General features: G+C 32.2%; 2 protein-coding genes across 2 annotated transcripts; one reads left to right on the top strand and one right to left on the bottom strand.

Annotated features, from left to right (window-relative positions):
* The first annotated feature begins 2,895 nt into the window (after positions 1-2,895).
* LOC149741892 (leucine-rich repeat-containing protein 3B-like) lies at positions 2,896-7,020 on the top strand. Its single transcript, XM_089893963.1, has 7 exons — positions 2,896-3,562; positions 3,710-3,859; positions 5,799-6,086; positions 6,150-6,230; positions 6,334-6,538; positions 6,624-6,786; positions 6,840-7,020. The coding sequence occupies exons 1-7, from the start codon at positions 3,351-3,353 to the stop codon at positions 6,962-6,964; spliced, it is 1,224 nt and encodes a 407-aa protein (XP_089750089.1). The 5' UTR covers positions 2,896-3,350; the 3' UTR covers positions 6,965-7,020.
* Positions 7,021-7,077: 57 nt separating this feature from the next.
* LOC149741891 (ras-related protein Rap-2a-like) lies at positions 7,078-10,480 on the bottom strand. The gene is made up of 4 exons (XM_089893965.1): positions 10,281-10,480; positions 9,143-9,371; positions 8,805-9,044; positions 7,078-8,267 (listed from the first exon to the last, which is right to left on the bottom strand). The coding sequence occupies exons 1-3, from the start codon at positions 10,400-10,402 to the stop codon at positions 8,853-8,855; spliced, it is 543 nt and encodes a 180-aa protein (XP_089750091.1). The 5' UTR covers positions 10,403-10,480; the 3' UTR covers positions 7,078-8,267; positions 8,805-8,852.
* Between the last annotated feature and the right edge of the window lie 5,353 nt (positions 10,481-15,833).

Below are 15,833 nucleotides of genomic sequence, written 5' to 3'. Positions count from 1 at the left end.
GTTTGAACGACAATGGGTAAATATTATATCCATTAAGTGTATATGAACTTGTAATAACAAAAAATTGATTATAACTATTGATAAGGTTTTTATTTTTGCTACAAATTGGGTATTACTAATCTGTTTTTGGCACAAGCCACTTCTTATAAATTATCACCAAGTGCAAATTACCAAATTTCGAATATATTTTTAAAATATCATCTTTTTATTATATCAGTATCTTATAGTTGAATATCCCCTGAGGTATAAATTACTGAATTAAAAGCAAATCTTTTAAAGTTTGGCAAAGAAAATATACGAAACTACAATGTGGGGGAAGATGGGACTCTAAATTGAAATATATTTACATTAGCAGTATTCTGCAACTTGCAGTTAACCTACCGAGTTTAACATTTTTTACCTGTTCAAAGTATGCTGTTTCTATTTTACATATTTTTTAATATTTAAAAACAGTAATCAGCTTTGACGGGCGTTTTATAAAGTCGAGATAATGAATGAATGAAAATTAAAAAAGAGTCTCGTCTGACAAAGTGTCCCATCTTCCCCCACCCCACTATATTTATTAAATTAAACAAACGGTTTGTTGAAATATATATATATATATATATATATATATATTAGGAAATAGGTATTTTTCCCCCATACCTTTAAATAAGCCGAAAAACCACATAAAACGCCCTGGATTACATTGGCTACAACAATAAACGGGATCGCCTTGCGATAACGTACCCGTTGAAAGAAAGTGTAACGGCTCTTCCCTTTACCGACCTTAGAGATGCGCGTTCTATTCTTTTTTACACAGAAACAAAAAAAGAGTAGAACGCGCATCCCCAATGTCGGTAAAGGAGAAAGGTGTTGCAGTCTTTCTTTCGCGATTCGTTCCCGTTTACTATTGTTGTAGTGTAGTCAATAGAATCCAGAGCGTTTTCTGTAGTTTTTTTTTGTTTTATGACTTTGCTTAAATTCATCGGCAAAAATAACTATTTCCAAATATATATGAATTTCTAAGAAACCGTTTGTTTGAACGCTTTTAATTAAATTTATTAAATAATTCAATTTCCTAAAAACGCGCTAAACTGAAGCGTTAACCTACCAAAAAATTAAACTGGCTTAATAAACTGGAATAGTCGGTGTAGTTCTTGAATAAAAAGCTGAAACCTGCTAAAAAGTCCATAGAAATTACTATCCAATAATTCTTTGACTAATTATCATTAAATGGAGGTCAGTAAAAAAAAATTAAAAAAAGTCTCGTCTGGCAAAGTGTCCCATCTTTCCCACCCTATGACAATAAGCTCATTTACTATATTGAAAGTTAAAGGTGTTTGGGGGGGCGGGCATATTTCCTCGCCTATAACGGCCGTCCTAAATCACTGTAGCATAGGAGTACGGGTTATAATATATTTTAGCGTCATTCCTAAAGGTGGGATTTTTGAAGTTCGTCATAACAGTTATAGCTTTAAACATTTTGATTTAAAAAATATAAAATAAATTTTGCCTATAAACCTATCTTACCTCCATTCTAAATCATGCGACTAGTAATTGGACGTGCATATGGCAACTTGTTTCAATTTATTTATTAGACTAGCTGAGTACTGAATTTTAGCCAGAGCATGGTTTAGACAGACATCTGTATGTAGCTTTTGACGAATGGCGTGACATTATATCTTATATACGTATCAACAGAAATGGTTTGTAAATGAAATGGAATGCGGGTAAGTCACTGAAGACGTAGAACGCCAAATTGTGATGTTATTGTCCTTATCTCCCCCCTACTATATTAAAGATAATTGGCTTAAACTCGTTTATTTTCGGTTACTGTTACATTTCTTACATATATTTGTATATAGTAGGGTGGGGGAAGATGGGACACCTTTTCGTTTAGTTTTCTCTTTCCATTTGGTAGTAAACAAAGAACATTCAATGGATTATAAAACCGTATCCTCACGACTTTCACGGACCGTTGTTTATTGTTTAAAACACGATCAGGCTATTTGGATATTATGTATTAAAGGTGTCCCATCTTCCCCCACCCTACTATATACAAGTCATACTAATTGTCTACAGTGTTACGGCTATTGTTCGTAAATAATCCGCGATACCAAGATACCTTAGGAACAGAAAAGGAAACTACGAAGCAAAAATGTTTTAAAATCAATAATTCATAGCACACCTCATAGCTGACATGGAAGCCGATAACGAACCAACAATCAGCTTTCAGAGATGCCTTCGAAAGGATTGCCTTCTTGGCTTCGAAATGTGGCTTCGAATATGTTTTTATCGATGTTTGTTTAAAGTTTTAAAGTTTCACATACATATAGGTTTCACTCTCGAAAAGCCGATAGAAGTTCTAGTTGCTGTGTCATAAAGTATTTCTTATTCAGTGATCAACTTAAATCAAAAAAAATATTCGTTAGAAATCCACTTGTGGCAGACGATTAAGATTTTTATTTCTTTTTTTTATAGAACATGAATGCATGAAATATGGATTATTAACTTTAACGCAAGCTAATTGTGTAGTATATAGATAGTAGTTATGTGAAGTAATATGGGACACCTTTTTAGTTTTAAACAAGTAACTATGGTTTGTGGAAGTCGTTGCGGCTTTATAATTCTTTGTTTTTATTACCAAAGGGGACGAGAAAATAGAATGAAAAGTTGTTCCATCTTCTTCTACCCTACTATATAACATTCACAGCTGTTGTGCGGTATAAATGGTTTCTTCTAGTGCTAGCAAGCCTCCGTCACGCGTTCTATAAAATAGTAATGCCGCGGGCATACAAATAAAATGTATATATTCAGCTCAGAAAACGGTCTATATCGAATCAATAAAATATACATGCTCTTTAACAAATACAGACTTTGTTTTAATGGTTGGACTATTTTTGTGAAAAAACGTTGTGATTTTGACTTACTTAATTATGTCACACAGTCACAGCAGTATGGTTGAGAACTTTATGCTTATATAAGTTGTGAGCGCTAAAACCATCTTAAACCAGCTTAAGGCAATTTTAGCGATGAAAACTCGGTGTGATTGCTTCAGAACAAACAAGACAGTGTGAATTAACCAAGGAGAATATTGTCCCATGAGATTAACTTCAGCAACGTTCTCGGTTAATTTGGTATGACGTTCGTGCGATATAGTATATGCCTGGCCATGTCCTACTCAATACAATGTATTCAGTAGACCATGGCCTGGCGCAGGCACAAACATAGTGTTGAACTTATTGCAGTGGAAACTACTGGCCGATTCCACATTCGCAAAAACACGTAATTCGAATTATATTTTTAAGTTGTAGATTTAGATTGAAAATGTCACTTTGACACATGTAAGTTGCAGTAAACTTAAAAAAATGTTTATAATTCGTGTATTTCTTGCATTTGTATGGAGTTCTACTGTTCTTGAAGCGTTCGAAGTGAATTTCACAGTTTTGAGTAATACATCTGACTGTCCAACAGTTTGTAAATGTTTCATATTGGACTCCGAACTACTTCACGTGTTACCCACCTCCTTGAAAGGTAAAAGTTTCGGAGAAGGTTTCTTCATGACAGCTTCTTGCCAGAGGTATAATCTAAATAAATTATAATATTTAATGAAATATATATATACGTTCTTATCGTTTTTTTTCACAAAGTTCTAATTCAGTCATGTTTTTTACAAAACATACTTTTAATTTACAAAGGAAACGCTGCATAAGTATTTTTTTTTTAGACAAAAACTCCGACAAATTCCCACAGACCTTTCGGAATCAACCGCAATGCTTTACCTGGCAGAAAACGAGTTAACAGATCTTAACCGATCTTCGTTTGCAAAGCACAGTATCCTCACTTCCCTCGTTTTGGCAAACAATAGAATAAAGAGGTATATATATAGTACAGTGGGGAAAGATGGGACACTTAAGCACATATTGCCAAATATTTTTAAAATCAAGATAGATAACGGTCTTTGGGTGATATCTTGAATTAGTACTATAGTTCCTTTATTATTTGACAACAATTCAAAAAATGTAATAAAACACACGAGGAGTTATTTAGCGGTCGCACTATGGGTAAAGTGTTACAAATTTAAAAACACACAAGATAAGACGGGACAGTTTAAAACATTGTTAATTTTGATCAATATATGTGTATATATATTATTAATACAAAATGATACTGTACGATTTGAAAGTCAAGTTTGAACATTCTTTTTCTTGCCCTACTGCTACAGTTTTTAACATGTTACGTATACATTGACAATTGGCATTGTTTGAACTTGATAAAATTGTATTTTACAAATGTATATGAACTTGTTATAATAAAAAAATATAATAACTAGTAATACAGTTTATACTTTTGCCACAAATTAGGTATTACTACACTGTTTTTGCACAAGCCACCTCGTACAAATTATTTCTGAGTGCAAATGAGTGAATTTCGAATATATTCATCATATATGATCTTTTTTATTATATCAGTATGTTATATTTAAATGATCCCAAGGTATAAATTGTGGAATTAAAAATAAACCTTTCAAAGTTTAGCAAAAAACTACAAAACTACACTGTGGGAAGATGGGACACCAAGTTAAAATATATTAACAGTATTCTGCAACTTGTGGTTAAGCTAACAAATTTAACCGACTGTGCTAGATTCTTTGCATTAGAACTGTATATAGTAGGTTGGGGTAAGATGGGACATCTTTATCACATAATATCCAAATATCCTGATCGTGTTTTAAACAATTACTAACGGTCAGTGGGAGTCATGGGCGTATAGTTTTATAACTTCTTAAATGTTCTTTGTTTACTATTAAACGGGGCGAGAAAACAGAGGTAAAAGGTGTCCCGTACTGTATATATAACATTAAAAAGATATGTTTTGTTGTTTTTTTTTTATTCAAATTAAAGCCATATTTAATCCTACCTATTTTCCGTATGTTTATATCTCAGTTGTTTTCACAAAACTAAAACTAATTTTATAAGACACAATAAAACTTTACAAAGTATTTAAGTTTTTTTTTATAATTAAAGGTATGAAACTAGTTTAATCGTTCATACTCGCAAACTATATACAAAATTTCATCGGCTCTACTATCATTTAGGGAGCGTTCAAACCTAGCACCTTACTATTTCGCATTTTTTACCTGTTTAAAAATACTGTTTTTTAATATAGTAGGATGGGGGAAGATGGGACACCTTTTCGTTTAGTTTTCTCTTTTCATTTGGTAGTAAACAAAGAACATTCAATGAATTATGAAACCGTATCTCTACGACTTTCACAGACCGTTGTTAATTGTTTGAAACACGATCAGGTTGTTTGGATATAATGTGTTAAAGGTGTCCCATCTTCCCCCACCCCACTAAATTTAAAAGCAGTTAATCGGCTTTGCACGCGCTTTATAAAGTCGTGATAATACTGTCAAATATTTCTGTAACATTATTTTTCTGATTATCATTATGGGAGGCAATAAAAAGAAAGTTAAAAAAGTCTCTTCTGACAGTGTCCTATCTTCCCCCACACTATAACATATATACATGGTAACTCGTAAGCTGGCACGAGGAGTATGAGAACCCGTGTTATAACGACTGTCATTTTTCGGCCACTCAAGGATGGCAAGTTACATTCATATTGTTAGCACCCAAATTCCGTATTTACAAAAAGAAACAAACAAATCGTGCTGCTTATGGTTATATAATTTTTTAAATATTCTTTGTTTACTATACCAAGTGAGACGGGAAAAAAAGGAATGTCCTGTCTTTCCCCACTCAACTATGTACATCGTAAGTCAACAGATAATCCATTTGTATTTTTACACTTAGCATCGCAAGCGACACGTTCATTGGCCTAAAACGCTTGGAATATTTGGATCTTAGTGGAAACCAAATCGAAACTTTACCAGAAACAACATTTTGTAACTGGATACGCAACCATATTCTTCCCTTGACCCCCTGTTACGACTTGGTAAAGACGGATCGAGAAAATTTAAACGACACGAGAAAAACTCTTACAATGTTGATTCATGGTAACCCATGGCACTGTACTTGCTACCTTCAGGAATTCATGCTCAATTATACATGTGCGTATGGCGATCAGGACTATTGCATCAAGTAAGCAATGGCAAGCGTATATTACCTATACCTATAATGTACTAACGCCAACAATTGTTATAGATTTAAGGCAATGAGTCAATATGATTTTGCTGTCGGTTACTGCTGGACACCCACCAGTTTGCGTGAAGTGCCGTTGAACAAGTAAGCTTTTGTTACCAAAATAAATTACTTTAACTACAATTATTTAATCCCTGTATTGGTAAGACCCTACGAATGAATAGTCATGTTCTAATATTTCATTTAGATTGATGACGGAGCACATTTCCAAGCCACGCGAACAGGTTGTTAACTTATGTTTAACACGGAAAACAACGGTCGATATAGCACTTATTGTGGTTCTATTTACATGGATGGGATTGAGCATGGCCTACGTCATAAACTTTATTCTGTGGAACAATAGAGAAGTTTCTCGCCATAAAAGTTATATTCAATCGTTAGAAAACACGAATGTAAGGGTAAAGTTGTTAAATTCTGAATGAAAGATTCTCATATATTGAACGTTTTAATTACTAATTACATTATTTTACAACTAAGCGTTCGACTAAAGAACATCGCGAACATGTAAAGAAGCGGAATGACTCATTTTCGCCTGAAGCAATTAAGCCACCGAATCGAAATTCTACAAAATGTGAACCACTGCTGAATAAGCCCTCAGCAGCACTTCCAGAATTGGCGCTTAACGACAAACTAGTATCAAGCAAGTATATTATCACGTGCTTATATTTCCTGTTCTTATTATTAACTTTGCAGGTTTCAGCAAAAGTACTATCCAATCAAGGTTTTCTTCAACAAGCGTAACCGATTCTCCAGTGTGGAAACCTCGTAATACAGAGCGCCCTTTAACTATGGCACTAAATCAAAGCACTGATTTTTGATGCAGAACTTTGTAAAAAACCTATTTTGAGTTCTTAACAATAAATGTTTTTCTGTACCCGTGACATTACTTTTTTAAACCAAAGCTATACCTAGAAATGGCCGGTATAACCAATACAATCTAACGTTAAATTTATTTAAAACGATGTAATGTGATTAAAGTACACTCATAAAAACAACCAACAAAAACAGAAAAAGTTTTTCACATTGCAGGAGGCACAAGTTGTGTGAACTTAAAACAGTTTCAAACTTACCACTATCAGTTAATTATTGTTTGTTTAGTTTCTTTTAGCTGGGCCCCTTGTGTAGGAAATAAGACAGACAAAATTCGGACCAAGAGCTTGTTAAAAAGGGGGCATGGTGTAAGAACCTTATATATGTATATTATTCAGGAATTGCTGATAAAAATCTCATGGTTCCAGGTTAATGTTAATAGTTTGGGAAATGCTGCTGTTAAAAATAACAATCGGGAAGAAATATTTAACATGTTATAGGGAATCGGGTCACAAATTTTTAAATTTCACTGTTAAAAATATCTTTAATATTGTGAACAGTGTCCAGAGCGATTCCTTTTAGAATGTGTAACATCGATGATGTAAACCAATGTAAGTAATCAAAACTGAACCCTTTTGTATGTATGGTTAGTGGGAAAAAGACTTTTTATAATGGGTGTTATACACACAGCACATTGAAATGTAAATAATAATAATCTTTAGTTTAATGGAATTAAATGGCAAAAATGTAAACATCTTTAAATTAAGAAACAAAAATAACCAACGCAAAGAATAAACAAATAAATTAAAGTTATCAGATAGGGTGATAACAAATTTGGATGACTTGCAATGTAGCAGTTATACTAAATAATACTTTAAAACCAAATGTTTAACTGAATCAGTTTTCTAATACATAAAGCAAATGCCTTAAATGAAACTTACAATCAGTACAGCTCTTAAATTGAGGCTCCTACTCAGGTTAACAATTACAATGTGATAATAAGCATTTTTAAATTGACAAATAAATTTAGTTTGCAATACATACATGTGCTGCACCAAAAATAAACTATAAAGTTTTATGCTTTCTAAAAAGGGTACAAAAATCATAACTGATATAGAGTGCAGAAAGACAGAAAGTCTATAAAGCTGGATCAAGTTTCCATTTCAGACAGATATTATTTATATCAAAGCAGTGTACTATTACAAAGCACTGTATACTATTGTATTACCAAACCAAAAATGTATCTCTTGCAAAAGTTGTATTACAGCATTCCAATACTGCTTGAAACTGAACAATTGAATGTGGGTCAACCTAAACAAATTAAAAATTAAAAAATATTTTATTATTTAATATATACAGTATATAACCTATGCATACTTATATTCCAGGTAATGAATTCAAAATAATAAAACTACTAAGAAACATTAGGAACTGCTGCATTCTAGAAAATAAAACTGTTATGACAACATGGCGGATAATACAATAATGCTGTGTATTGATTACCAGTGTTTAGATTATGCATTTAATATGGATACCTAAGAACTACTAATTTCTGAAATTCAATCCACTAGATTTGTATTGAAACGCCACAGGCACAATATTACAGATATTTAAAAATGAGCACACGCACACAGAACACTTCAGCATTAAATACAAAAGTGGCATTTGATTAAATTAATCTATTGCGAACAGGCAAAAATATATATTTATATAATTTCTTTTAACAGTTGTACAAAATACAACATAATAGGCAGATATATATAATTTTTTGGCACAATTTTTTTTATTTATATTGTTTATCTAAGTATTGCAGTTAAAATCATTTTAGATTAAAAACACTTTACTTACTGATGCTTGTACTTCACAAGTTTTCTTCAGTAGGCTTTTGTCAGCCTGCTATAATATAATGCAACAATCTCCACTTTTTGGTGGCTGCGACATAAAGTTTGTTTCACGAACAATTTCAGCAAACAGTTCATCCACATTACGTTTGCTCTTTGCAGAAGTTTCAAGGAAAGGACATCCCCATTCATTGGCAAGCGTTGCACCATCTGCAGTTCGTACTTCGCGTTCAGATTCTAGATCAACCTGGCAAAAAATGGTCAGTTGGATAATACATAATGATGTAATGTTTGTCATGTTAAACATTAAACAACACAATAAAGAATGAAAACACTCTTATGTACCTTATTTCCAACTAAGACTATTGGAACCCTATCCGTTCCTTTCAGTCGACAAATTTGCTCTCTCATTGGTCGTATGTCATGAAAAGATTGAGCATTTACTAAGGAATAGACCAAAATAAAACCCTGCCCATTCTTTATGTACAAATCGCGCATTGAGGCAAATTGCTCTGTGCCAGCTGTATCCAAGATTTCAAGTATAGAAGGTGAATTATCCACTTCAATTTCTTTTCTATAAAAAAAACATTTAAAATAGCAAATCTACATTGCTTAGGGCTAGGAGTGGGAAAGCTAATACACAATTCATGTTAAACAGTTCAATGAAAGATTAGTTACATAGTTTAAAGGGGCATACCAACGAAAAATGAAAATTTGTATATGGATAGATATGCTCAAATGTAACCTAAAGGTAACATCAAAGTTTGCCAAAACAATACGGAAATCGAGTGAAAAAAACCCGCTAGAGTAAAACAAATTCGACTGTTTCGCATGGGATTTCCCATAAGAAAAAAATTCACTCAACTTTGATCGTTTCTAGTTTCTAAAATACTAAAGAAAAATTTTAATTCTGATTTGGTAAAAATATTGCTTCTTCTTCAAAAATATATAAAAAAATTGTACAACATAGACTTTATTATGTTTTAATTTTTAGATTGAACATAGGTACATACCAGATTATGCTGACTCAGCATATTTTCATACCTAGTGTTAAACACGAAAAACTAACTTTTTTTATGAAAAAATAGTACAGTAAGTACTAGTGAGACATAATAAACATTTTAATATAAAAGTGCTAAAAACTAACTAATAAAAAATGCTGAGTCAGCATATTATGTAGCTACGTTCAATCGAAAATTAAAACATAATAAAGACTATGTTTTACATTTTTTTATATAGTTTTGAAGAAGAAGCATTTTGTATTTTAAAAACTTTGATGGTAGCTTTAGATCACATTTGAGCATATCTATCAATACACCAATTTTAATTTTTTTGTTGGTATGCCCCTTTAACTTAAAAAAAGGAAGTTAAAATAATAAATACAGAATTTCAAATAAGTATTGTATTCTACTAATCTATGCCTTATTACATTTATACTATATGCTCCCAAACTGTGGATTCCAAATAATATGGTATCCCATACCTATAAAAATCTTCTATCGTTGGATCATATTTTTCGGCAAATGTTCCTGTAACAAACTGAACTGTAAGAGCACTTTTCCCCACTCCTCCAGATCCAAGGACAACAACTTTAAACTCCTTCATTGTTTGAACTTTTTTAGCAAAAGCGCTACAGTACTAACACATACCTATTGCTCTAAATACACAACAATGTAAAACATTAATGATATGTACAAATATACCTGTATGTTTCTATATACAGGATTTGACCTGTCTAAAAATATCTATGTACATGATAAAAGCAAACACGGATTTCAATATCATTTCATATGGACTTTGTCAACTTCCTTTATGCAGCAGCAACAATGCAATGCTGACTAACTTGCTGACTAGCAAAACATAGGTAATAGGAATGAGTGAAAAAGGCCAATATAAACAGTTTAACACCAAATCAAAATAATGTTTCCCTATGTCTGTCAACAAATGTTTTAATGTGGATAGCTTATGTTTAAAAGAAAGTAGGTAAATAAAAATAACAATATATCAAAAACAGCATTAAAGCAATGCTTTTTTAAAGTGTGTAAGAGATATTAGGCGTTGTGGAAAAAAAGAAAAAAGTTAATGTTTTTTAAAAAATACAGACTGCATAATACATAAGTTGTATGACCTATATTTGAATTATTGCCCTGTACTTTTATTGTTATTTTTTGTTTTAATTATTAAAGTTGCTTTCCAAATTATTTTTTTATGTCCCGCAAATGTTTTTTTTTACCTTAAAGTCAAGGAAAAAACACTGTACAAAATTTTAATGAACATTTAAATAATTATAGTTTTTCCTTTTTTTTTTATTACTTGGGGACAAAATAGAAAGTTAGTGTTATCTGTTTTTTTATTACCCCACTTGATTATTTATAATATAGATATATAATTTATGCTGACATTGACATAACAGAAGTAAATATTAAAATCACACTATATTATATTTGATCTCTTTGTTAACTGTTTATGACATTTTAAGCCGGAAAAAAGATAAACTGAATGTGGTAAACTGAGTACAGTAGATACATCGCTCTTCTGACATTCAAGCAATTGGAAAAAGCAACAGTAACATTTTGTGTTTACGCTTTTGAAGACTAAACAGTATTAATTTAAAACATAATCTACATTATCAGAAAATGTGGGTAAAGCTGTAAAATATGTTTTTGTTACAATATGGAGCGCTTGCAAAAAATTAAAATATATCATTTGCAAGCTACTTTAATATATAGAAAATAACTGCATTCATAATAGGTTTATCACGAAAGGCCTTCTTACAATAAAAAGTTTAGCAAAAACCATAACAAGCTTTTTTGTCATTTTTTGTTTGATTTAGTAGGCCTAATTTGTGTTTGACTGAAAAAATCAATTACCACTTAGAATTAACCTTAGATTAAAAATAAGGCAAATAAATAGATTTTTACCCACATAAGCGGTTTGCAATAAAATGATATTTAACGACTTGGATCGTTTTGCTTCCTAATACCAACTACTCCTTTGTGTATATTCCTCCAATTGACTAAAAATACTAAACTTAAAATAAAAAAAGAAATTTATATGTTTAATGTCAAAACTGGAAAATACAGTAGGCAACACTGTATGTTTCTTAATCTTATACGCTTTTTTTATTTAGTCTTTTGTGTACATAGATACTATGTTCTAAATAAATGTAATGAGAAAGACCCTGATTGCTGCGTTATTACAGCAAACTATGCGTAGTGGTAGTTATGAGAAATATTTTCCCTTTGTTGTATCATCGGAACAGCGCCCTTCATTTTTAGGCAGGTATGTGCCCTTTTTTGCCAATTTTCTTCTTTGCATGCTTATTAGTTAACATATTTCACAATTCTCAATTGCCAATCCCCATATCCTTATTCCAAGTCTTATACCTCTTCACTATATTCAAATCACAATATATACAACGAATGCTAAATTAAACTCTTAAAACTAAAACTCTATAATAAGCGAGTAATTTATGATTACTATTCTGTTCGATCAAAAGTAGGAGTTAATAAGGTACATAAGGTCCTTGATTAGTTGATTGCGCTCGTTGCAACATTTCTAACCTACCCTAGCCTTATAAATCATTGAGTAGCCTATAAAATCAGCTAATCAACAGGAAAAGGGAAATGAAAGATAACAAAGACCAAGTCAATTTCCCCACATCAGGAACAAGTTGGTAACACCATAGTTTTTACTTGTTTAGGATTAAGGATTGGTTAGATCGTGAAATGAATTGGGTATATAAAATGAAGGGAACACTCACCTATTTATAAAATGAAAATAAATACTAAAATAAATAACTGGAGAGATAGTGGTGTATCAGCATTACCAACAGCTAAACACAACTATATATATCTTAAATGAGTAAAAATTGGCAAAGCATTAACATCTATCAAAGCTAACCTACCACTTAAAAATACAAACACTATAACGGAACAATGAACTAGCTCTAACCCAATTACAATTTTAACATCAGGAACTATTTACTATTAAAATAACGAAACTAAACACAGAACCAATCAGGGACATTTAAACAAATTATTAGAGTCACTGACATGTGAAGTTGTAAAGATTTTACTTTGTATTATGTGAATAACCCCAATGCCTCCCCCTCAGATAAACCTAAAGCTTCTAAAATCACATAGAGCGTTTTGTCTTCCAAGATGACATGGTAAGCATTACATCGTGTTTAGTAAGCCTTACAAAAATTAATAGTTAAATTTAGATAATCAGTCACATATAAAAGAACTACATAATATCATCCTGTCGCCACACGAAATTTAGGTTCTCCATTACAAAAAGTGTGATAAAACAACCCAATCAAATTGCTGTCGCAACTTTTCTGATATGATGACCTTTCAGGTAAAAGTAAGAGCTTAGTGGCTATCTTTCTATCGAAATTACTGCAATTAATGTTTGCATCGAATGTAGGCAGGGTGAACACTTGCAACGGGCCAAAAAAAGATTAGCGTTGGGCTGAAGTCCTAGCTTTTACATTAAATTAAAAAGACAAAAGAACAGTTCTAGATACATTAAACAAAAAGACCCCGAACCAAGCACTAATGACGTCATCAAGGAGATAGACATACAAAAAACATTTTTAGTCAAAAGTGTAGCTAATCAAAATCATACAGAAAACATGGTTTGCTGTTGGGCACTATAATTCCCAGTGTTGCAAATGTAAAATTTAAATAAAAAATATTTTAAAATACGAATGTTAGACCAGTTTCTATTATTTTAAAATATGTATAATATCAGAGTTTGCACTTAAAATAAAAAGTAGATACAGAAACACTGGTCACCCCTAATTCGCTGATGTTCAAATTCCATTACTTTTAAATTACCAATAAAAGAAACATAATTAAAAAGAAAGTCATGCTGACTAGTCTTGTTTACTTTAATTTGCTTTGCTTTTTAATTTTTAATATTTTTTGCTTTCTGTGCAACATTGTAGCAAAAACAAACAGGGCTCGGCTCTCAGACCAGTTTTTGGTTGAGTGTCAATCGCTAAATGGAGACACTTAAACTCGAGCTAGGCACATCCCTAATCAAAATAGGCCCACTTGCAAAAATGAAACCATGAAGATTTCCCATAGACATTAAAACAAGTTGCTTAAAAAACAATGCGTTAAAACCTATATATATATATACAACTAAATTAAAGATCCACCCATATATATTATAGTAAACACAAGTTTAACTTAATTTTACGTTACAATAGTTTTCAGTACATGTTGTCTTTTAAAATACATTGACATACGGCAATTGTAACATCTGTTTCTAAGCATGGCATACCAGTTTTAGTCTGGTAGGTTATACTAATTATGGAAGTAGTATTTTTTAAGTTTTAAATAACTTGTGCTTGATAAAATGGCACTTGTATTGTTACACATCCTTGGTGATAGAACACTGCAGAATATTATATATATACATATATACTTTTCATGGCAGGATTGTAAAAATACCCACTTTTCAGTGATAATGTCACCGAACGGATTGTCGAAAAACGTCGGGATTTTTTTAGTAGAAATAAATCCTATTTATATTAAAATCAACTTTCTTACGTTCGGCCGACAATATACTCTTTGGTTTCTTTGTTCCGTAATTATTGACGACATAAACGTGCGCTCTATTTTAACCGCAACGGTTACATTGCGTGAACACGGCGAATAGCTAAAATGACGAAGCGGTTCGTGCAAACATTAAAAAAATGCATTTTTTTAACACCCACTATACTAATTTTGTCACAAATCATATCACATGGAACCTTTATGTGGTGAATTTAAAATGATATTACATTTATTAAAACGGCATATCTAAATCGGTAGAAACAAATGAAAAGTTTTGCACACGTTCATCGTGGATTAAAAATGTAACGATGATTACGTCATAACACCTTTGATAAACTATTAAAATTTTAGAAAACAATTGTGGTTTATGTGCTTCTATATTTTATATAATTGTTTTATTCCCGATATAATTTTAAGCCAGCAACCAAGAACAGTTTAAACTTTAATAAATGCAGGTAAATTGCGTTTATGTGAATTTTAATTGGTGCAAATATAAGAGCGAGGAGCGGCGCTATCAGTAAATTGGAACCAACGCAAATTGTAATATGATATTACAAAGTAAAGTATCTTCCCGGCCGAGCTTGGACAGAAGCCAAAAAACATTGTTCGTTGGCACCGCACGAGAACCAGAGTTTCATTACGGCACTTTTCACGAGAATAAATTCACAACGATTGCTTCGTTTGTTAGGTGTAAAATGTATGCTACCGCATGCGTCTTCCTTTATTTCCTACGCCCGCGCAGAGCGTAAAAATGTGACGCTCATACACGATGTTTCGATCTCGTGGTTCGTTGGGCAGTGGGCATTCTTCCCCATTGTTACGTAATGAAACGTCATAGTTAATAGATATGTTGCAATAAGACATGTGACGTAACAATTAAGCGCAAAATGTCAAATTGCAGCACGGCAATGTTTGTTACTCGAGCGACTTCGTTAGCTGATTATTACGAACAAGCGACGAACATAAAACATTAGATCGAGCTTTAACAATGGTTTCTATCGCACAGGCGCCCGCACTAGACTGTGGTGTCGTGGTGATAGTCAGTAATACGCTTTATAACAAGATTTGGTAGCTTGGGTGACAGACGCACGTAAAACATATTACGTCCGGATTTTCAATAAAATTAAACGATCACCGCCCAGATTTACAACTTTTACAATCCCGTTTCATGGTAATCCTTTAGCTGGTGGCCACCTAAAATTTTGGTTTCAAAATGTTCCTTGGGTCTCACTGATACTCACTGTATAAATTTTTTTCGGAAAAACTCGGGCGTTCCTGTCGAAAATTAACTTTGAAAGTGCACGAAATCGTGCTGCGTCACCATATTTCCCACACCAGCCATTATGAATTAAACCAAGGTTAGATTATTATGTCATGAGTATTGTTACATTTGATTCTTACGTTAAAACAGTGGGGAAAAAACAAGGCTATACCGTCTTGTAACGTATGTAATATACCACTATTGT

This window comes from Ciona robusta, chromosome 1 (assembly GCF_009617815.1).
Source record: "Ciona robusta chromosome 1, ASM961781v2".
Lineage (NCBI taxonomy): Eukaryota > Metazoa > Chordata > Ascidiacea > Phlebobranchia > Cionidae > Ciona > Ciona robusta.
Note: the sequence above shows the minus strand (reverse complement) of the source record. Positions and strands in the feature narration are given on the sequence as shown.